The sequence below is a fragment of the Acanthochromis polyacanthus genome, chromosome 4, assembly GCF_021347895.1.
Source record: "Acanthochromis polyacanthus isolate Apoly-LR-REF ecotype Palm Island chromosome 4, KAUST_Apoly_ChrSc, whole genome shotgun sequence".
Classification (NCBI taxonomy): domain Eukaryota; kingdom Metazoa; phylum Chordata; class Actinopteri; family Pomacentridae; genus Acanthochromis; species Acanthochromis polyacanthus.
The window spans coordinates 41,070,816-41,093,311 of record NC_067116.1 but is presented as its reverse complement, the minus strand read 5'-3'; the positions used below and the strand labels follow the sequence as shown (position 1 = coordinate 41,093,311).

The window sequence follows — 22,496 nt, the reverse complement described above, 5'->3', positions numbered from 1 at the left end:
AGTGAAAAATCCCATTAAATAAACTGAAAGTTCTACCTTATAGGCAGGTGTCCTTAATACAAATTTTGCTCTCCGGTGAAGTTGTATCAAGATGGAAGTCAAAAGAGTTGAGATATCTGCTCTCCTTTGTGCTGAACATCAGCCGGATGACCGTCCACAGAGTCGCGGAGAGGCTAAAGAATGGTGAAGATCTTTCAGGTCTTCACCATTCTTGAAAGATCACTGAAAGATCTTTACCATTCTTCAGCCTCTCCACGACTCTGTGGACGGTCATCCGGCTGATGTTCAGCTGCTTTGCTCTGTCAGACTGGTTGTGGCCAGCATGAAGGAGAGCAGATATCTCAACTCTTTTGACTTCCATCTTGATACAACTTCACCGGAGAAAAAATTGTATTAATGACACCTGCCTATAAGGTAGAACTTTCAGTTTATTTAATGGAATTTTTCACTCCGACATGTAAACGTCTCTAAAGATCATGAAACCGTGTAACAGAACTTTTGCAAAGCCCGGTATATATACACCTGCAGCGCTATATATATATATATATATATATATATATATATATACACACACACACACACACAGACATTAACATAAGCAGTCTGTGAGGGAGCTGGAGAGCATCCCCCTCACTAAGGGAAGTATACATGCATATTGTACAGACTGATACAAGTTTGTTTAATTTTGTGTTGGGGAGGGGAAAACCTGTTAACCTCTCTCTCTCAAGGTGACTTCAGGAGGGCGTGTTCCATGGAGTGCACACATGAGGATGCAGCCACAGAATACCAGCAGTTGTCATTTATCTGATTAGGTGGAATTGAGAGATCAGAGAGGAGAGAGGGGAGGGGTTACAGGGGGGATTTTTGAATAAGTTTGATCTTTGTTTAGTATTTCTTTGGGTTATGTGTTTTTTTTCCCTTTGTATCAGATTGTTAATTGCATTCATGTTTTTTTAGTATAAAAGATATTTAATATTGTATTTTTTAACATAAGTGTGGGCCGGTCACTGGTGTGGGAGAATATAAGAGCCAGGTGGACAATCAGTGTGTGTGTGAGAAGGAGGGGGTCAGGCTGAAGCTCTGCTCTGCTGCATGCTATCATCCACTGCACTGGGAAGACTCCTTTGTCTACCTGGTGAGCTGTATTTTGCACATGGAAAATAAGTAAAAAACTGGAGCTCTGGAACAAAACTGTTTGCTGTTAGGCTGGTTTTTTTTTTGTTTTTTTTTTACCGTGCCATCATGCTTCGCCTTAAATGCCGTTGGTTTCATCCAAATTGTAGAGGTTGCTCTGGGGGTCAGGCATTCTGTAAAGTGTCTTGAGACAATTTGACTGTAATTGACGCTATATAAATAAAATTGAATTGAATTGAATAGTTATCACCACCAAAACCCTACACAGTCCTATGCATAGCCGTGTTTACTCTTAGGCTATACTAGATGTGTGCAGAGGCCCAATTATGAGAGTCTATAAAAGGAAAAGTGTTTCTCTATGAGTGTCCTGTCAGTGATCCCGTCGATCTGATCACTGATGTGCCAATTCTGAAGAGTTGAAACTTCTAAAATGAATGCAGTCCTTGCTGTAGAAAGTTTCCGATCCATTTTTGAACGGTCGCTGCTTTGTTTTCTGCAGTTAGCAGATCGAGTTCAGTGCATCTCTACTGGAGATAATAGGGGAGAAAAGACCAATTGATGGGGGAGAGCCAGTGAAGAAAGAGTGTCAAAACAAAAGCACCACGCGAATTGCACAAATGAACAAAATCATCTGTGGAACACCTGTAGTACCTACAGTAATGCTGATCTGGCTTGAAGCTGTATTTGTTGCATTACGTAGTGCTAGACTCTGAAGTATTTGCTGTATTTCTTGGCACAGGGTTATATTTGTAGTGTTTGATGCTGCAGTATTTATTGCAGTATTTAGTTGTAGTAACTGGCTCTGGGGCATTTGTTGTGCTTCTCGGTTCTGGCGTTGTTGTTGTAGTAGTACTTGGCACCCATCTAGTTCTTGCATGACACGCGTCTGGAGTACACTTGTAGTACATGAAGTATTTGCTGGCATTGTAGTATTGAGTAGTTCTTGCACTTCTTGCTTCTGGAGTATTTCTTGTACTATTTGGCACTGTCTTAGTCCTTGAACGACTGGGCTCTGGAGTGTAATTGTAGTACATGGCACTGTAGTATCAGTTGCAGTAGTTGACGCTAAAGTATTTGTTGTAGTACTTGGTGCTGTAGTATTTGTTGTGGGGTTTGGTTGTACTTGGCTCTGGAGTATCTTATGTAGTACTTGGCACAGAGACATATTTGTAGGATTTGACATTGTGGCATTTTCTGTAGTATTTAGTGTTTGTAGTGTTTGGTTCTGGAGTATTTTTTGTAGTACTTGGCACTGAAGTATTTCTTGTACTACATTGCTCTGGCCTACCCTTTCAATACATTCAGCTGTAGTATAAGTTGGAGTAGTTGACACTGAAGTATTCGTTGTAATACTTGTTGTATTATTTGGTATTGGAGTACTTGTTGCAGTACTTGAAGCTGGAGCAATTGTGGTGGTACTTGGTGCTGGAGTGGTTGTGGTGGTACTTGGTGCTGGAGTGGTTGTGGGTAACCTGAAAGTTGCCGTCACATTCTCCCAGAATGTTGCAAAATCCTGAACAAATGTGGCTCTGAAACATGTCAGACATAAAAGGACATCGATGTAAATCATGTTGCTTCTGCATTTCCATTGAAAAAAGACATAAATTCATCACAGGTCAGTTTTGTTCTTGCATTTGAATGTCAGTCAAAGTACACAAAGAGTGTAAAAGTAACCTGAAGACGAGATCTTGATTTATTTCTGGTGCGGTCCAGTTGAATTTTAATAAACTCTTCCTTTGATTGTTGCTTTGACTAACAGCTGAACCCTGAGAGCGACAAACATCGAGCAAGCATCACACCCATGACAAAGTATTGTGAATATATTGATTCTGTAAGAATGAAAGTGGACGACTACTTACCGCTGAACCATTGCACGTCAAGAGTCGAGTCGTGGAAGCGTTAAGCGGGATGAAACTTCCAATCAGTCGGCCTGCTAGAGCTGCCTCTCGAGCCTCCATCATAAATCCTTTAAACTTTGTGGACCCGGTGCTCCTGAGGACAACTGCAGAATAGTTTGAGGATTTGTCAGAGCAAAGGTTTAGTGCTGTTCATGTAACAGACAGTGTTGTAAACAAGCCTCCTGAAAAACTCTCTGTACCTGTAATGTTATCTGCAGGGTTGCTGCTCTCAAAATCCACCCTAAACGGGGCTGCAGAGGTCTGAGCAGGGAAATTGGTCCCTCCTGATGATACATGCTGAGGTGACAGCGAATCACACGACACTGGGAAGTTTCCATTTGCAAAGCCGTGCACCTTTGTGATGATGTCGAGGCAGATCAAAATCCACATCCACATCTGTAAAATTCGAATCATGTTGACAGCCAGACAACTCTTGGTTTAAGAATCTCTTTGTATTCCTACAAATATTTATATACATTTTAACGTTATTTTGACTGAAGGCTCTAAATTGCAGAGCAATTAAGCTAAAAGTGTTAGCTTTTAGGGTGTCTGAAGGTATTACTGTATGATTATGCACAATTGCCCAATTTCAAATTTTTGTCCGTATGAGATATACGTAGCATGCATCTGTAGAACCACATCTCTGCTGCCGTGACTTTGTTTGACATTTTATGATTTATGTTCCAAGATTCACATCGGTACATCAGAAATGATAGGCTGTAACGGCTGAGAGTCCTCATACGGATGCCAGCTGCTATTTTCTCATTTGCTTGTTATTTGTTTGATATTTTCCGATTATCTGTATCAGTAAATCATTAACCGATTAATAAATTAAATACGTTACTTCAGGTCTGTTGCAGCCTCCTATCTCTGTCTGTCATCACTCTGTGGTCTCAAATGTCTCTCAAGCAGCAAAAACTGAACAACAAACACAACCCGCTCCACAAACCAGGAAATTAGCTTCTCTCACAGTCGCTAAGGCTAACGGCTGCACATTTTTTGAAAATATTTGCAAGAATTTTCTTGCCAAATTTGAGGGATTTTAAAAAAAAACTTTTAAGGGAAACTTTTGAGGAATTATTGGAATTTTCTTCCTGAAGAAATTTTGGGAATTTTTTTTGCTGAATTTTTGGATTTTTTTGAGACAAGGAAACAATATTTTTTGGTGCCCATAAATGAGGACAACAGGAGGGTTAAAGATTACAGCTTATGTATATCAGTTACAAATACCCATATGGATTGATCATTTGTCAGACACACATGTTTTTACTTGATTTGATATATTCATCAGGATCTGTTTTAATTCAGGGCTGCACAGTGACGTAGTGGTTAGCACTTTCACCTTGCAGCAAGAAGATCCCCGGTTCAAATCCCAGGGTGGGCCTGGGATCTTTCTGCATGGAGTTTGCATGTTCTCCCTGTGCATGGGTGGGTTTTCTCTGGGTACTTTGGCTTCCTCCCACAGTCCAAAAATATGCTGAGGTTAATTGACTACTCTAAATTGTCTGTAGATGTGATTGTTTGTCTGTATATGTTGCTTTGTGCCACGGTGTCCCCTGCCCTCTCCCGAGTCAGCTGGGATAGGCTCCAGCACCCCCCACGACCCTAGTGAGGATAAAGCGGTGTATAGAGAATGGATGGATGTTTTAATTCATCATAACATTGCTACTGACTCCAGCATTAACTTCCCGTTTTAAAATAGTTCACACCTAATTATTTGTGGACAGTAGGTTTCCAAGTTCACTGCCTCTTCATCCCCACTGATGCTCATGTTGCTAACCATATCTGAGTGGATTTTACCGGATATTCCAAAAGCTGCTGATGTCATACAATTCTGGTGTCTTTTCTGTGAATATCTGTCATGAGGCAAAAAAAACTTCAGCAGAGAAAGTAATGTTTTATGATGCTAACTGGACAAAAACTATGATTATGCCGTCATGACCTCAGATTTGCTGCTGGTCCCTTCCCATCTTTGCTCTCTGAGCAGTTCCCGCTCAATTTAAAAAATCTGGCCAAAACTTCTTTTTGTTAATTTTATGATAACCGGCTTTGATACGTGCTCAGACTGATTCCCAGTCTTGTTCTCCGTTCTACATCTTGTATCCTCCTCTAACTGTTCCTGTTGCCACAACCACCTCTGAACTAGTCCTGGCCTTTTGTTTAGTTAACTTGTCTGTTTCCATTCTGAGTTCCCACACCTATTAGTTTCGTTGCTGCTTTTTTCACACCTTTTAAATAAATAAACACCTACTCCACCTATCTGATCCCTCTCATCAGTCCTTTGCCCTTCCTTTGCAAACTGATGTTACAAGCATAAAATAAATCTAATTGAAGATACAAATGATTGCTTGTGGCGCTGCTTAATGTTGACATCAGTACAAGGACGCTCTCATTTGCACATTCTATTCATTTGCACATTTCTGCATAGTCTTAAAAAAATAAAATACTGTCACTCTTTAATGTTCTGTTGATTTTTCTATATTTTTATGTTATTTCACGTGATTTTATTCTATTTTTTCATTTTACCTTCATTTTATACCCTAATATTGCATGTTGTCTTATTGTTTACCCCTTTATTGAATAACCATGCTTCTCGAACGACTTAATTTCTCTCTGGGGATTAATGAAGTCGTGTAAGTAAACAATGTATTATTGCTACCGACTTTCCCAACAAAATGTTTCTGTGTGACTAAGTCTTTGATGAATTCAAACAGATTTTGGTAAAGAAATTAAAAACAAATAAAAGATGCACACTAACAGTCAAACGTTTGGACCCATCTTCTCATTCAATGCTTTCATAATGCTTTTTTTTTTTTTTTTTTTTTTTTTTTTTTTACAGGGACGGGGTGGATCAGTGGGTAGAGTGGCCGTCTTGCAACCGGAGGGTCGCGGTTGGATCCCCTGGCCTGTTGTGCTCATGTCGAGGTGTCCCTGAACAAGACACTGAACCCCTAATTGCTCCTGGTGGGTTGTGATTAGGGCCTTGCATGGCAGCTTCCACCATCAGTGTGTGAATGGGTGAATGTGATGTATCATGTAAAGCGCTTTGGATAAAAGTGCTATATAAATACAACCATTTACCATATGTTTGTAAGATTTTAGATTAATACTGAAGATTAATGTATTTTTGTTTACAATATTCCAATTCCATGTGTATTCTTTTATAGTGTTGATGCCTTCAGTAGTAATCTACATTGTAGAAAATAAGTAAATAAAAACCAGTGAATGAGAAGGTGCATTACCAGTCAAAGGTTTGGATGCACCTTCTCAGTCAATGTGTCATGGCCCCTCCCTCTCCTGCTCTGCTCTCCGGCTCATTAAGAACGGCTGCGGTGGAGCGCAGCCGGTCCTCGTCACTAATCAGCCACAGTTAAAAGCCTGGCTCTCCATTATCTGCGGTTCTCCGACGCATGCACACCTCTGCCCGAGCTCTGTCTCTCTCTCCTCTCGGCAATTGGACTTCCTCACCTGCTCCGTCTTCCTCCCATCAACCTGGAACCCTCATCTCCCCTCCTCCTCTCTGCACTTCCCTCGCCCGCCCGGATTCTGCTTGCCCCGCTGTCCCCGCCGCATTCCCACCACCGGCTCCATCTGCTCTGCCCCCGCGTCGTCTCCCGACCTCCGGACATTCTTGAGTCCCTCTCCTTCCCTGTTTAGTTTAGTTTAGCCCCCACCGTTGCCGTGGGCCGTCGCCTTTAGTTCCAGTTTGGTCCCCGTTCTGTTCATTCCCCGTGCCTCCCGTTTGATTATTCTCTGTTCGGTATTATTAAACCTTTTCATAAATCACCCGACCCGCCTGTCTGTTGCCTGCTGCTTGGGTTCTAACTGCCACTGATCCTAACACAATGGTTTTTATTTAATCGTTTTATACACTGTTGATTAATACTGAAGACATCAGAATTATAAAAGAATAAACAAAAAAATAAACAATAAGTTAATCTACAATGTAGAAAATGATACAAATAAATAAAAACCACTGAATGAGAAGCTGTGTCCAAACTTTTGACTGATAGTGTATATGCAAAAAAAAGGGGGGGGGGGGGATTTTTTAAAATACTTTTTTCTCATAAAGAAAAACTAGCAGCATGCTTCGATTGGAATCAATCACAGGATAAAACAAAAAGCAGTTTCATAGGTTGGAAAAACAAAAGGTTTTATGGATGGTGGAGTGTCAGAGTAGACAGAAACATTGACAACTTCCCACCAAATTTGCACTGTCATGTAACTGGATGGTATTATTCTATCACAGCATTGTTGTACCATTGAAGACCACAAATGCGTATCATTGAACCTGCAAAATTTCAGGACTCTGCTTATATTTTTTTTTAATCAAATTATGGAACTTCAATCTTTGCTGCACAGATTGGTGGGAAGAAAATAACGCAGACATCAACATGACCCAAGAGTTTTTTAATTGAAAAACTAACGTTACCTGTAACCCCATATTTTACACATGGTCAACTCCATTAATATTCACTGTTTTTTAAATAAAAAAATTTGTTGAAATGACCCAAGTGTGTTTGTTTGTCTGTGTTTGTATCAAGTGTATTGCAAATTGTGGCTCCGCCGTCGTCCTGCATCGCTCAGAAACGGGCCGATTGTGCATGATTATACAGTAATACCTTCATACACCTCAAAAGCTACAACGTTTAGCTTAACAGCTCTGCCATTTAAAGGCTTCAGTCAAAATAACTTTAAAATGGACACTACCAGTCAAAAGTTTGCACACATCTTCTCATTCAATGCTTTTTATTTATTTTTTGTATTATTTTCTACATTGTAGATTAATACTAAAGACTAATGCTTTTTTCCTTACAACATAATTCCATATGTGCTGTTTAGTAGCTTTGCTGTCTTCAGTATTAATCTACAATGTAGAAAATAATTAAATAAAACCACTGAGTGAGAAGGTGTGTCCAAACTTTTAGCTGATATTGTAACTCATAACTGGTTTGTATTATTTTATCACAGCGTGCTTGTATCATTGGAAAACAGGTGTACATATTAATGTAAATACATTTCAGGACTCTAGCTGCATTATTTTTGAAGTTATGGCACTTCAAACATCGCTGCACAGATTGACCGGAAGGAAACGATACAGAAATCGACATGAGGCTACCTTCTTTCAGGATTTTTAACTCAAAGTTACAACACATGTAACCAAACATTTTACACGTTTTACTTACTAACATACAATACATACACACAAAAAGTACTTACGTCAAATGCAGTTTTGTCAGAGTACAGAGCCTCTCAACGTCCTCTTAAGAAGAACAGAAGTTACTTCATGATTGTCTCAGCAGAAAGGAATCCTCGTCTCTTGGCAGCTAGGTATGTAGTGTTCGGCAGAAAGTACGTTTGGCAGTTTATCAAAACAATAGGACGTCGGCAGAACCTGCCCACTATTCTATTGTCTATTCTAATAAGAATATACTTTAAAAAAATCCTCAATTTGTCAGACACAGATATAGACACACACGTCATCTCATCTATAATCAAAGAATATTTGATCTATTTGTCTAATATTGAGGTTATGAATTAATGTCATGATTAGAAATGTGTTTATTCAAAACATTCAAAGATGCTTTACAAAACAGAAAATGTAACATTTGGAGAGTACATTCACATTTCTATGTCATATGACCAAGAATATTTCTTTTTTTGTTTGTGATATGCTGACAAAAGATTTTTACTCAAAGGTTATTCAGATTTTCAAAACAGGTTCCAACTAGGCAAGATGACAGATTTTCAATCATTCACTGGACACTTCCGAAGAAGAAGGTGTGACTCACTTCTTCAGAAATCCGACTATTTATAGAGCAAAGAGGTGTTTAAAGGTCAAGGTAAATTACAATCAAAACATTTAAAACTGACTTTTGTTTGTTGACCAGCATGGAAGTAAAAAGTAAAAAAAAAAAAAAGCTGCTGCACCTTCATCACTGTTGTGAACAAAAACAAGGAAGTTACAGCAAGGGGAATTATTTGCTAAGACAGTGGCTGGTAATCAGGTGAGTCATCAACAGAGATGAGGTTGCTGATTTCCAAAGAAAGAAAAGGTATTTTTTTAAACCTCCCTTGTTAAAACAGCAACATGCCCGAGGAAGACAGTAGAGACCTTTGTATTTTGAAGTTGTGGGGTTTAATATGAATGTTTACATAGAAAATTGTTACCTACACATTAACAATGCAGTTAATAATTCACAAGAATATGAAAGTCAAAAGGGAAGTCTCTGATATGAGAACAAAGCAGCAGATCTAAACTGTTGCATTATCGTGGGAACTTGTAAGCACGGGCTTGACAACATGTTATGATAGTTCCAGTTTGCTGATTGAGCGTCACCATTACATAAAAGAGGAATATTTCCATCATGAGCAAATGCTCCACATTTGGCATCCTCTTTTATACCGTGTATTTACATTTTGCTTTTCATTAGAGAAGCACTTATCCTCACAATGCCCACGATCACATGCTTAAAACACTCCTGACCTTAACTATTATACTTCCTTGAAAAATGACAAACCAACCATGTGAAATGCCACCACAGAATCAGCCTATTGTACAATCTATTGCACTGGTATGATGTGCAACCAATGAAATGGTTATTTTTTGACATTCTAGTATTTACAGCAAGCGAGGCAATACGGCATCAACATAGATTGTTCATAAAGAAATTAAAAATGTGCATCATAAACATAAAGAAATTTTGTAAAACAGCTCATTGTGCATACATCTTCATAGGCCTGCACTGGTGAACAAACCTAGTTTTTCTGACACCCAAAAATGCCGACAATCACAGCTATGGCGAGAGACGTGGCTCCAATGATGAAGAGAACCGAGACAATCACTTGAACTGCAGTGTGATTCTTCTGAAATTCAGAGGTGAAGTGGGGAAAAACAGACGTAAACTTCCATTACTACTCTGCAGCATGATTTGTTATGGCCGAAATGGACAACGGAAAACACTGATAAATATATTGTCATGATGTGTGCAAGTTCTCACCTTTTGTTTTTGTTGGCTGTGGTTTTGTTGGCCACTATCAAACCCTCGTGTTGTCTTCTGATCCTGTGCACTCCCCTTGTTCTCAGGGTGAGAAGTGACCCGCCTCCAGTGAACCTCTAACATAAAGCAGCTTAATTTAATTTTCAGCCAAAAAAAAATCCATTTTACATGAAGAAACAACCTGTCATGCATCGCACACTTTGGGAATGTCTGGGTTTTTCCCTCTTCAGAGGGCAGAAAGACTGTATTTAATCACTGGACACCACTCGATTTTATTGCAACACATTATAACTGTTTGCTTTACTAAAGTAGAGGTTTATTATCACTAGTATTGCTGCTAAAGGTATTGCATAGGTAAACATTATTTGTTTAGCCAGAGATAGTACTTCTATAGCCTGAGAAAGTACCAGAAATGTGCAGAAAGTAGCTTGAAATGCATTTTTGAAGGGAAACAACAGTGTACTGTATACTGCACAAAGGAATGGAAAGCTACAAAACTCAACTACAAAATACTAGTCTTCTGACATCTTTTGAATCACTGTTCCCACCTACAAGGTACATAACATACAGCAATATTAGGAATAAAAAAATAATAGATGCAAAACAGAAATATGAAGAACATATTTAACTCTAATTAGCATATGTCGGACAGTATGCAGAATGTGTGCATTGATTCTCACATGTTCAGCACACAGTATTTTGTTTTACAGTCCTTCTTGTTACTCCTGTTCATAAACGATGCTTTCAAGAAATGTTTCATTTGTTTGAAATTGTTAAAACTTGAGATTTGTTGTGGATGGGTGATGTGTCATCTGCACAAGTAAGTTGTAATTTTTGTGAGAGCAATCAGTAGCACACTCAACCTCAGCTTCTGTGTGTGTGTGACAATCTTTGTACACTGTTGATGTACAGCTTTGATGAAAATATAAACAAAAACAATGTTTCACTTTTTCTAATGTTGGAGTGATTATAGGAAAAGTCATTAAATTTCAAGTTTTTAAAAAAAAAAGGTCATTTAGGGGTGTTAGAAAGCACTCATATTTCGATTGGAATATTGTCTGGGTTGTGTTATATATGTGCATTTGCTCCTTTGATGAGTTAATCGAGTGTTAATTTTTTTCCCCGTAATGCCCCTGAACGCACCTCGAGTGCCGTGTTTGTTGACTAGTTTCTCCCGTGCACATGTTCGGACTGAATGCATGTTAAATTTTTCTTTACTTGCTGTGTGTAAATTACCAAAGGTGAGTGGTCTTGTGTTCCCCCAGTGTAGACTGTGATTATACTCTGTTCATTGTTACCTGTTGATTGTTATTGATACTTTATGTGAGGGACATTAGCTTAGCTATTAGCCAATCACGTTGTGGATTGTCAGCGCGTGTCTGGTTACGTTGCTCATGTTATGTGAGTTAATGTGATTGAAATGCTAAGCCACACACAATATTTTGCAGTTTATGCTATTGTGTTTATGTGCATTTTATGTTATTTCTCAGTATAATTATTATTATTGTGGCCGTACTTATGGCAAACATGTCACTCATTTATTATTCCTGTTTGTAATATTTCAAAGTCTGGCTGCCTGTTCTCTAACCGGAACACCTCATACTTTGTGCCATTCTGAAACCACCCACCTGGAGACCCGCTGTCCGTTCTCAGGGGGTTTTCTTTGCTATTAAACATGAAGGTTAAAAGCCCTGTACAAAAAAAATTACATATATTACTTTGAGCTTCAAAAAAATCAATCACGTACAGTATGGTGTAATACTTCATTAGTGCACTGCTGCATGCAGGTTACCTTTTTCATTTGCTTCCTCTATTTCTGTAGTGCTGAATCCCAAAATCCAAACTGCATTCAAGAAAATCCATACGGTGAGCGTAATCAACACTTTCAGAAGCCAAAAATCTCTCCAGTTCTTTCCACAGTTAACCTTAACACTGACGTAGAGGATGGCAACTGTGTGGAGAACAAATTAATATTAGTAAAATCAGAACAGGAGTTGGAGCAAGCTGTTGTTTTGGGGAAATGTGCTGCATACATTTGCAATCTTGCCCACAGTTTAGACGTTCATATCTGCTTAACAGCAACTACAGCGAGCAGCAGGAAATTAAAAAAACAACAACTGAAGAATGGATTTGTGCAGTGTGTAGTGAACTCATCATGGGTATAAAACTGTGAAGGGAAAACATGTCGTAGCACTTTTACATCGAGTTGTGCTGGGATATTTCTTGGAATGGGGGAGTAACAAACACGTTTTTCTTGCGATAATGTTTTGAGAAAATCTGCAAAGTTCTACTAATATTTTCAATGGGAAGTTTGCTTTTACTTTATAGTGAAGGTGGGGTCACAAAAAAAAAGTTTCGTGATAACGTTTTTAGACCGTTGTGCCCTAACGTTCTTGGAACTGAGATTTTTTTTCCTTTGTTGTGACGTAACATTGTGAAACATTGCGGAAATGTTTTATAGATTCTATAATGTGTTTCCTCAACAACATTTCCAAAACATTCCCAGAACATTGCAGGTTGGACGTTCCACCTGTGTTACTGTATCACAGTAACAGGAACGTCTTCTATAGAGCGTTCTGTCATCTGAGGCCGCGATAACATCTTGAAAACATTTTCTGAATATGAGTGAGTTCTTTGTTTTTTTTGTGGAGCACTGTGAGAACATTTTATAGAGAAATAACACTGTGAAAATGTTCTGTGAATGTATCATAGAGAACCTTCCACCATTGTTATCGTTGTGGAATTTTTTTAGAGAAAACATTCTATATTGTGTTCTCTCAATAAAAAGGCAACATTATAAAACGTTCTGTATGAAAATCATTATGTCATCTGAGGACTCGGACATTTGGAAAACATTTTTAAATGTTGGGTTGAGAACGTTCTTCCTTTGTTATTGTAGAACATTATGAGAATGTTTTATAGAAGGATATTCTGTAACATCAGACTAGTTTTGAGTTCTTTTGTTCAGACAAATAGAGATTGGATAGATGTTGGTTACCTTGCTTTACAGTTTCAGTGAGCACTCTCGCCTTTCTCAGAAGCGTCTCACTGACAGTGTGTGACGTGTCAGCCGGCAGATTTTTGACAGCCGGCATTTGCAGCACGCCCAGTAGAGTCGCCAGATCCTTCTGAGGAAGGCGGGAGTGCTCGCCAAAACTGTCTAGCAAGGTAACCAACATCTATCCAATCTTTATTTGCCTGAACAAAAGAACTCTAGTGTACTAACAAGAAGACAAAATGAACATTTTTGAGACATTCTATAACATCGTCTCCAAAACATCCTCACAACATTAAAGCCAGAAAATTCCATGCTTTGATTATATATTGCAGAACAGGAATATCTTACAATGAACATTCTGTCATTTGAGGCCTTGAGAACATCTGAAAAATATTTTTTTTAATGTTAGTTTGAGTTCTTTCTTTGTTATTATGGAACAATGTTTGATAGAAAAATGATCCGCGATCCCCAAAACATTCTCATGACATTTCAGCCAGAATTCTCTGAATGTTGCTTTGAGAACATTCTTTCTTAGTTGTCATTCTGAAAACAATTTATAGAAGAATGTTTAATGACATTGCCTCAACAAAAAGGCAGAATGTTCCACTCTTAATATATCGTCAATGGAATGTCATAAAACGTCCTGTTTTATGATGTTAACATTCAAAATAACAGCCACTGAACATTACTTTGAAAACATTTCTTTATTTTTTTAACATAGAACCCTGTGAGAGTGTTTATAGAAGAACATTCCATAACGTCCTTGGAACACTGCAACCAGAATGTTACACCTTTGTTAATATATTTCATTAAAGGAACATTTGAGGCCTTGTGGACATCTGGGAATGTTTTTTGAATGTTGTTTTGAAAACGTTTCTCCTTTGTTTCTGTAGAATATACTTTATGTAACACATTCTCTGTGCCAGATTATCAGATAGCTCAGCTGGTTGAGTGAGTGCTATATGAACACAGCGGCCTGGGTTCGATTCCAATTCACGGCCTTTTTAATGCATGTCTTTGCCCCTCCTTCTTCTCCCTGCTTTGCTGTCTGGCTCTCAACTGTACATATCAAATAAGGCCAAAAAATAACTTTTTTTAAAAAAGGAAAATGATCAGAACTCATAGGTAATGGTAGCTAATCTTCTGGGAACGTTCAGCGAACATTAAAGGAAGTGACCAATGGAAAACAGCCGAAACTCTGACTAATTGTCAGCTGATCAGTCATTTTCTGTGGATCACTTTGAGCTGCAGTAACCTGTTTCTTTAGTCTTTGTGCCAAACGAAACTAACCAGCAGCTGCATGTGGATATTTAGCACCAATTTTCTTTTCAAACTCTTCACCGGAAATACACAAGGAAATCTCACAAAAAAAATGCTTGTTTTGCAGAGTGAAGCAAAAACACAAAAGTATCAGATGACATTTCTTACGTGTGAAGCTCTGGTGGACAACAAAAAACACTTTCCCAGCGAGGATACCGCTTTTTTCCCTTGAACAGAGCAAAAGAGCAAAACGTTTTGAATAACATCAAGACCAAATAAAAATCCTTTATCACAGAAAGCTGGAGATGCGCTTACAGTTTACGTCTGACTGTCAGGGACCAGATCACGTGCTCTGTCAAATTTATCACTATCACCGCGCACGCAAGACCAACAAGAATCTCCTAAACACACATGTGTACACACGTATTAAATAGAGCCTGTAGTACAGCAATGTGATGGAGCCGTAGAGATGTGTTGTACGCCGCTGATTTTTACTCACATTACTGGAAAATTCCACAGCAAACAAGATCAACGACGCGATCTCGACTCCAAGACAAAGTATGCTCACCACTGTCTTTGACACCTGCAAAAAAAACAACAACAAAAGTTTAAATTAATCAGTAATATTTAGTGATTTTAAAAAACACACTGTAAGTACAGGATGCTGACTTAACCTAAGAATACCATCTACATTGATGGTCTGTGCTGTTTCTGATGGGTATTTGTAAAAATGAAAATGAATTAAAAACATACATTTATGCTGTGAAAAAACAAAACAATTTGTATATATAAAACACAACAAACAAAAAAATGCACACTAAAAATGAACTAATTGTTCAGATAATTAAAGCTAAAAACAATTTTTTTCTTTATTTTTCAATGTAGGATGCTGAGATCTAGAAACAGCTACTATGACAACAAAAGACCCTCAAATTATTACCTCACTGAAACGACGATAGTGGGTCCCCTTTGCCATTACGAATATTTTTGGCATATCCTAATGAGGGATGAGAAAGCAATACATTTTATTTTTGCAGAATTTTGTTGGTGTAGCTACGCAGCGTTTAGTGGTCGATGTCAGTGTCAATAAATGAATTGCGTACCGTTTTCACTAGCTCCAAAGAGAGGTCCCCACACATCAGCGCAGTACCGAGCTGACAGTAAATCAGAGACCAACCATGAGCAGATGTGTAAATAAAAATACTGACATTTATGTATTTATGAATCGCTTTCTTCATTATGTCTGAAAATCAAATCCACCTTTGTGACAAATCCAGAAATATTCGGAGTATGTGTTGGATTAATTGTTGTTTTACTTGATGCAGGAGTGGTTGTGGTGGTTCTTGATGCTGGAGTTGTTGTGGTGGTTCTTGGTGCTGGAGTGGTTGTGGTGGTACTTGGTGCTGGAGTGGTTGTGGTGGTACTTGGTGCTGGAGTGGTTGTGGGTAACCTGAAAGTCGCCGTCACATTCTCCCAGAATGTTGCAAAATCCTGAACAAATGTGGCTCTGAAACATGTCAGACATAAAAGGACATCGATGTAAATCATGTTGCTTCTGCATTTCCATTGAAAAAAGACATAAATTCATCACAGGTCAGTTTTGTTCTTGCATTCGAATGTCAGTCAAAGTACACAAAGAGTGTAAAAGTAACCTGAAGATGATATCTTGATTTATTTCTGGTGCGGTCCAGTTGAATTTTAATAAACTCTTCCTTTGATTGTTGCTTTGGCTAACAGCTGAACCCTGAGAGCGACAAACATCGAGCAAGCATCACACCCATGACAAAGTATTGTGAATATATTGATTCTGTAAGAATGAAAGTGGACGACTACTTACCGCTGAACCATTGCACATCAAGAGTCGAGTCGTGGAACCGTCAAGTGGGATGAAACTTCCAATCAGTCGGCCTGCTAGAGCTGCCTCTCGAGCCTCCATCATAAATCCTTTAAACTTTGTGGACCCGGTGCTCCTGAGGACAACTGCAGAATAGTTTGAGGATTTGTCAGAGCAAAGGTTTAGTGCTGTTCATGTAACAGACACTGTTGTAAACAAGCCTCCTGAAAAACTCTCTGTACCTGTAATGGGATCTGCAGGGTTGCTGCTCTCAAAATCCACCCTAAAGGGGGCTGCAGAGGTCTGAGCAGGGAAATTGGTCCCTCCTGATGCATGCTGAGGTGACAGCGAATCACACGACTGTGGGAAGTTTCCATTTGCAAAGCCGTGCACCTTTGTGATGATGTCGAGGCCGATCAAAATCCACATCCACATCTGTAAAATTAGAATCATGTTGACAGCCAGACAACTCTTGGTTTAAACATCTGTTCAATTTCGAAAAGCAAGTATTAACACATACTGTTAAAGCAGCAACAGTTTACAGCAGCAATCAACATATGTGTTATGAGAATGATAATAATATGTACAATTTGTGCAAGGATGAAAAATGAAACTGAATAAATGCAGTATCAATACACTGTTGACAACAGTAACATAAAATGACTTGTAAAATAAATGTAAAAGCCCAAGATGCAGCAGTGCAAAAATTGCTGTGCAAATTTTATTATGGTCTAGATCAGGGGTCGGCAACCTTTAACACTCAAAGAGCCATTTTGACCCGTTTCCCACAGAAAAGGAAACATCGAGAGCCGCAAAATCCTTTTGGCATTTAAAATGAAGACAACACTGCATATATCGCCTTTTTTTACCTCTATGCCCTTGTTAATCAGTCGTGATTAATTAATTACAAAGCCTCTAATTAGATAGATTCATTTTTTAAAATTGTGTCCTACCACTAACATATCTTACTTGGTTAATGTCATTTTTGCTCCTGGACCTCATATGTTACGCAATGTTAGCTGGAACTCAATATTTTGCGAATGTCTATCTTGTAAAATCTATTCATCTTCAGCTAATAACTTTTCTCCGGTAAGTCGCTGCCCTATTTTCCAAGACGAAACTCCTCTGACTCCTGACCTGCTGCCTGGACGTGACATCGAGCCGTGTTCTAGCGAGTAACGTGTATTACCCTATCATGAGTACTTTTGACTCAAAGACGTGTCTTTCTTGGAGTGGAGCTTTAATATACAGACTTGCCATTCTTGAGTACAAAACGATTTGAAACTACAGGCGTTGCTTCTCCAGGAGTAAAACAAACAAACAAAAAAGGCATGAAACGTGTGGGAATTGGAAGTTCCGTGTTGTCTGTCTGCATCAGCTTTGCGCTCTCATGTCACTGGCACAGCACATCCGGTGGAGTGACACGTCAAAGTAAGAGCGGTAATTTTACAATAAAATGATCTATATTAAAATGCATTGAAACGCGCCTGAAAGGCAGAACAATTTATTTTCAAAAGTTACAGGGAGCCACAACAGAGGGCTGAAAGAGCCGCATGCGGCTCCGGAGCCGCGAGTTGCCGACCCCTGGTCTAGATAGATAGATAGATAGATAGATAGATAGATAGATAGATAGATAGATAGATAGATAGATACTTTATTAATCCCAAGGGAAATTCAAGTTGTAGAGCAATTACGCTAAAAGTGTTACTTTTAATGGTGTCTGAAGATTTTATTGCAGGATTATGCAAAATTGCCCAATTTCTGAGCAATGCAGGATGACAGCGGAGCCACAATTTTCACCAACCAATATGGATGTAAACACACTTAAATTAAAGTAGCTTTTTAACCTTACAGATATTTTTTTGATTGCAAATGCAGTTTTGTCAGAGTAAAGAGCCTGAACGCTCCCAGAATTGCTTGAAAAATGAACATTGCCTGGGATTTTATTTTGAAAAACGGAAATACTTTACACACTATTAGGCCTGTAAAACTAAATAGCAAACATTTTCAGAGGTCTCTCAAAGTGCTTTGAGACCTCCTTGGCAAACATTACACATAAAATGACAAAAATGTTTTTTCTCTTACCTCAAATTTAAGTATTTGTATGCTGCTGCCTATATCCTGAAACAGCAAGTTTAGGTGTCAAACTACAACCTGAGATGCTCAGTAGGACATGGAAATTCTTTCTCAAATTCCTTTTAACCTAATTCTTAAATGAAAGGAATCCGCCACCCACGAAAGTTAGGTGTTTGGTAGAGAGCAGCGCAACAGTTGTCTGATTCAGGAAGCAACAGGAATGTGTCAACATACAGCAGAACCCTCCCCTCCCACAGCCTCATAAACAATTCCTCTTAAGTGTTGATAAGATACACTTTTTCAAGAAAAGCACGTAAAAGTTACATGAATTTTTCTTGAAAACTCCCAAAGGAAATGTAACCTTTGATTGTCTGTAAAGTGTGTCTGCATCAAAACCAATCACTTACTGTTATATCAAGAGTTTCACATACTTTTAGCAAAATTATTCTGCTTTATGAGCTACAACAGATGCCAGGAGTCCACAGTCCATATGATGTGTCATTGAACAAATAATGTTCACTGTGTCACGAAAATGTGACTGTGAAAAAATTAAGTGTTCACGTTGACATAAACCCACACCCATAGTGATAGCAGTTGAAGACTCAAGAAAATCAATTCCTCATATCAATAAGATTTAAATCAATCCATAGAGACGGAGAATGCAAATCATTTTCTTCTGAACTTGAAGATTAATATCAAATAAAAACTATGTGTGGCATCTCAGAATACCTTCACATTGTGCTAGATTTAATCTTTGGCAGTATTTTACACTGTACAACATGTAAAGGCATTGCTGCTTTTATTTTGTCGGAAAACATTAGAACAAGGAGATCAACAATGTCAGAAAAGATAAGACCAGACCAGACCAGACAAAGCAAGACAAGACAAGATCAACTTCACTGATTCGTGACAGGGGAAATTTACAAGTCACAGAAGCTAGATCCAGATGAGTCATCGAGGAAGTGATCACAACAGTCGTGACTTTTTGCGCTCCTCTGTTTTTTGTTCCTAAGAGCCCTGTAACAGTAAATTTCTCCTTTGTGAGATCAATAAAGTCTATCTTATCTTAACAAGACTGAAAATATATTTAAGATACAATGAAGATAGTGTGCAAGGCATGATGAATTTACATATTTATAAGACATATGACACGATGAAATGTGATTTATTAGTCTGGTCTGTTTTAGCTGGTTTGCAAGTTTTCACTTCTAAGCCAAACGTGTGCATATTAATGATCACTCTGCTCACAGGGGGCAGTCTAACTCCTTTGTTGAGAGTGTGTCCAGATTTATGGTAAATCTGAATGCTGGAATGCAATATTTGGAGCCACCTGAAGATGGTTCATTGCCCACAAAGCAGCACACAGACGAGCAGGTCTGAAGATACAAAGAATCCACTGTATGTTAAATTTTTTTTATTTTTTATTTATTTTATTTATTTATTTATTTTTTTTTGGGGGGGGGGGTTATGTGACCTTAAGTTGCTTTTTTTTTTTACGATGTATAAATTTCCACCATGAAAAAAAAGTTTAATCTAGCAAAGTGTTGCACAAAAAAAGAGATGTTGAATGAAAATGTGTTTAGCTTCGCAGTAATAAGTGCATGCATTAGAGATTGCAAGGTCATCTGTAGCGTTTTTGTTCAAGTGTTGATAAAAATGTATGTGCAAAGTCAAATAATACAGTATGTTAGTTAATGTGTACACTATACTGTATTGCAGTGGCTTTATTTAGTGGTTTATTGGCACGGAGGATGGTAAGTTGAATAAAGCTTTCACACACACACTGATTTGCGATTCTTTATCGAGTCAAGCTGACATTTTTTCGTTTATGGTGACAGTTTGCAAACAGGAATTGGGCAAGCAGATTGGAACAGAACGCCCTGACTGTTTGACATCTTAATCTGCACAATTTATGACTCTTGATCAGTATTTTGTGCTGTAAGGTTGAATCTGCATTTGTATGCGTGTGTAGTGTATCCAAATTTGTGCGTATTATAAGCTCAGCTAATGAAAACTAATGGTGTTTTTTCTCCTCAAAAGCAATGCTGTTGTTGCTGAATTATAAGAACCTCTTCTCATGTAAGTGTATAAATATTCCGGGCTTCATATAGTCTTTGTCCCTCCTCCCAGTCCATTATCTGTGGTTGGGGTTTACAAGAGGCAGAAAATTGCTTTCAGTGTTGTTGTTGTTGTTGTTTTTTTTGGTGTTGGCACGTCTCATAGCATTTTGTCAGAACAACAAATACAACTATTTGTGGTTTCAACGTGACCTCAGGCTCTGCTGCTCTGTGAGAAACCCAACAACTCTTTAGTTGTCAGTACAAATATGCAGATAGTTGAAAATGCACACGGACATTCATTGAATAGAAGGTAGTAAATGGGAACAGTGTTGTCAGGTAATACAGTTGGGGGTATTTGTTTTTATTGCACAAAAGAAAATGTACGTTTTTCCACCAGGGTATATTTTCTACCATGTTTCAAATGGTTATCCGTCAAATTTTATTCTGAAAACCGAGAATTTAACAGATTAAATGTTAAGCAGACACATGAGAATACAAGACTTGTCATTGTTACAACAAAAATATTACTAAAAACTCTTAATATATGTAAAGCAATGTTTAGTTCTTCTGTACAGTAAAACATTGTATGAAATCTGAAGAATATATTAGTGCAGTAGTACAAAAATAAGAGAAAATTCAATAAAGATTTGACAACAATTATTTAGTTTCCATTGTAACTCTGTTTATTTTGTATGATCTTCTGTTAGTAAATAAATCAATATAATGATTCAAGTAATATATCCCACATAACTGATATATAATGGCACAGATTTACCATGAGCACATGCAGGAATGAACAGCAGAAGTCAGATTTGAAAACTGAGCGTCTTTTCTTTGTGGGAATTAAATGGATTATACCAAATGCAAGTTGGACTCATTTACTGCAGTACATGCAAAAATATATATTTGAATTGAGCAGCTAGTACATTGATCCCTGCGAGACAAAGTTTTGCAGTCTAACCTGCTGCTCCTCGACTGGACTTGGACTGGACTGGGCTCTGAACAGCCGGTGCAGCATTGACTTCAAGTGACTTCTGAACTTCACACCAACAAATGCGTAAAAAACAGGGTTCAGGCAGCAGTGAGAGAAAGCAATGAGCCGGCAGACATGGAAGGCATAGTCAAGGTTGATACTTGCATCGCACTCAGCAAAAGGTGGAATTAATCTGTCGTCCAGAACCTTCAGAAAGATGACCACGTTGTATGGCACCCAGCCCATGAAGAACACGGCCACGATGCAGAACACTAGCTTCACCGCCCGGTTCTTGGTGTGAGACCTCGCTCCGGTGATCCTCCTCAGTATTCTAATGTAGCAGAAAGCCATCACCGTAAAAGCAACCATGAAGAACACATTCTGTTGGAGGATACTAATGGTTCTCCACTGCATAGAACTGTACTCGCAGCCAACAGAGTGTTTATCCTTGTGGTGGACCGTGACGAGGGAGCTGTAGAGCAGCGAGGGCATCGCTGCTCCAATGCTGATCACCCACATTAGGAAAGACACAAAAACCCCAGTGCTGCGTTTCTGTGTGCGCAGGTCAGAGAGAGGGTGGACCACGGCCACGTATCTGTGGATGGTCATGATGGTGAGGAAGAGGATGCTGCTGTAAAACCCGGTGAAAAACACAAAAGTCACTATTTTGCAGAAGGCCTCTGGAAACAACCATCCCCAGATGTGGTAAATGGCCCAGAAGGGGAGGCCGGTGGTGAAGACGATGTCAGAGATGGCCAGGTTGAGGATGAAAATGTTGGTGAGAGATTTGAGGTTTTCATACAACCCCAGGATTACAAGGACGAGGATGTTTCCCGTCAGACTCAGTGTAATCACTATGGAAAAGAAGATGGGGATGGCAATGGATCCAAATTTGACCACTTCGCCCTTTTCGCAGAAGCCATCATCATCATCGTCTTCATCGTATTCCAGGCTGTAATTGAAGAAGTCATTCATTGCTGTGAAGCTGGAAACTAGAAAAGGAAAGTAGTGGATGAATTTCCTGACACCTTATCTAGTTTTATGAGTGCATAACAGGATTGTATAAAAAAAAAAAGAATAACCTACCTTCTGCTTGATGGGAAGGCTGATGATGTTGTTGGGAGTGATGTCTTGCTCGTACTTAAAGGGAAGTTCTCAGGCTGCATATATTGATATATCACAGGATGCTTTCCGTTCCTTGTTCCATGCTGTCACCACACCCGTTTGACTACACACCCACCCACCGCTCATCTATCTATCTA

General features: G+C 38.7%; 2 protein-coding genes across 4 annotated transcripts; both read right to left on the bottom strand.

The window, feature by feature from the left end:
* Window positions 1–8,576: 8,576 nt before the first annotated feature.
* On the bottom strand, window positions 8,577–18,379 carry LOC110957667 (putative ferric-chelate reductase 1). Of its 3 annotated transcripts, none has more exons than XM_051947692.1 (14): window positions 18,211–18,379; window positions 16,368–16,560; window positions 16,129–16,271; window positions 15,944–16,035; window positions 15,552–15,798; window positions 15,395–15,445; window positions 15,232–15,288; window positions 14,791–14,874; window positions 14,607–14,692; window positions 14,460–14,518; window positions 11,826–11,984; window positions 11,662–11,724; window positions 10,034–10,149; window positions 8,577–9,899 (listed from the first exon to the last, which is right to left on the bottom strand). In XM_051947692.1, the coding sequence occupies exons 2-14, from the start codon at window positions 16,558–16,560 to the stop codon at window positions 9,792–9,794; spliced, it is 1,458 nt and encodes a 485-aa protein (XP_051803652.1). In that variant the 5' UTR covers window positions 18,211–18,379; the 3' UTR covers window positions 8,577–9,791. The 3 variants fall into 3 exon arrangements, with proteins under 3 accessions (XP_051803652.1, XP_051803651.1, XP_051803653.1); XM_051947691.1 differs by lacking the exon at window positions 18,211–18,379 and adding an exon at window positions 17,315–17,534; XM_051947693.1 differs by lacking the exons at window positions 8,577–9,899; window positions 10,034–10,149; window positions 14,607–14,692; window positions 18,211–18,379 and adding an exon at window positions 17,315–17,537.
* A 2,222-nt stretch (window positions 18,380–20,601) lies between these two features.
* Window positions 20,602–22,485, bottom strand: xcr1a.1 (chemokine (C motif) receptor 1a, duplicate 1). The gene is made up of 2 exons (XM_022203817.2): window positions 22,321–22,485; window positions 20,602–22,226 (listed from the first exon to the last, which is right to left on the bottom strand). Exon 2 carries the CDS (start codon window positions 22,207–22,209, stop codon window positions 21,181–21,183), a length of 1,029 nt encoding a protein of 342 aa, XP_022059509.2. The 5' UTR covers window positions 22,210–22,226; window positions 22,321–22,485; the 3' UTR covers window positions 20,602–21,180.
* Between the last annotated feature and the right edge of the window lie 11 nt (window positions 22,486–22,496).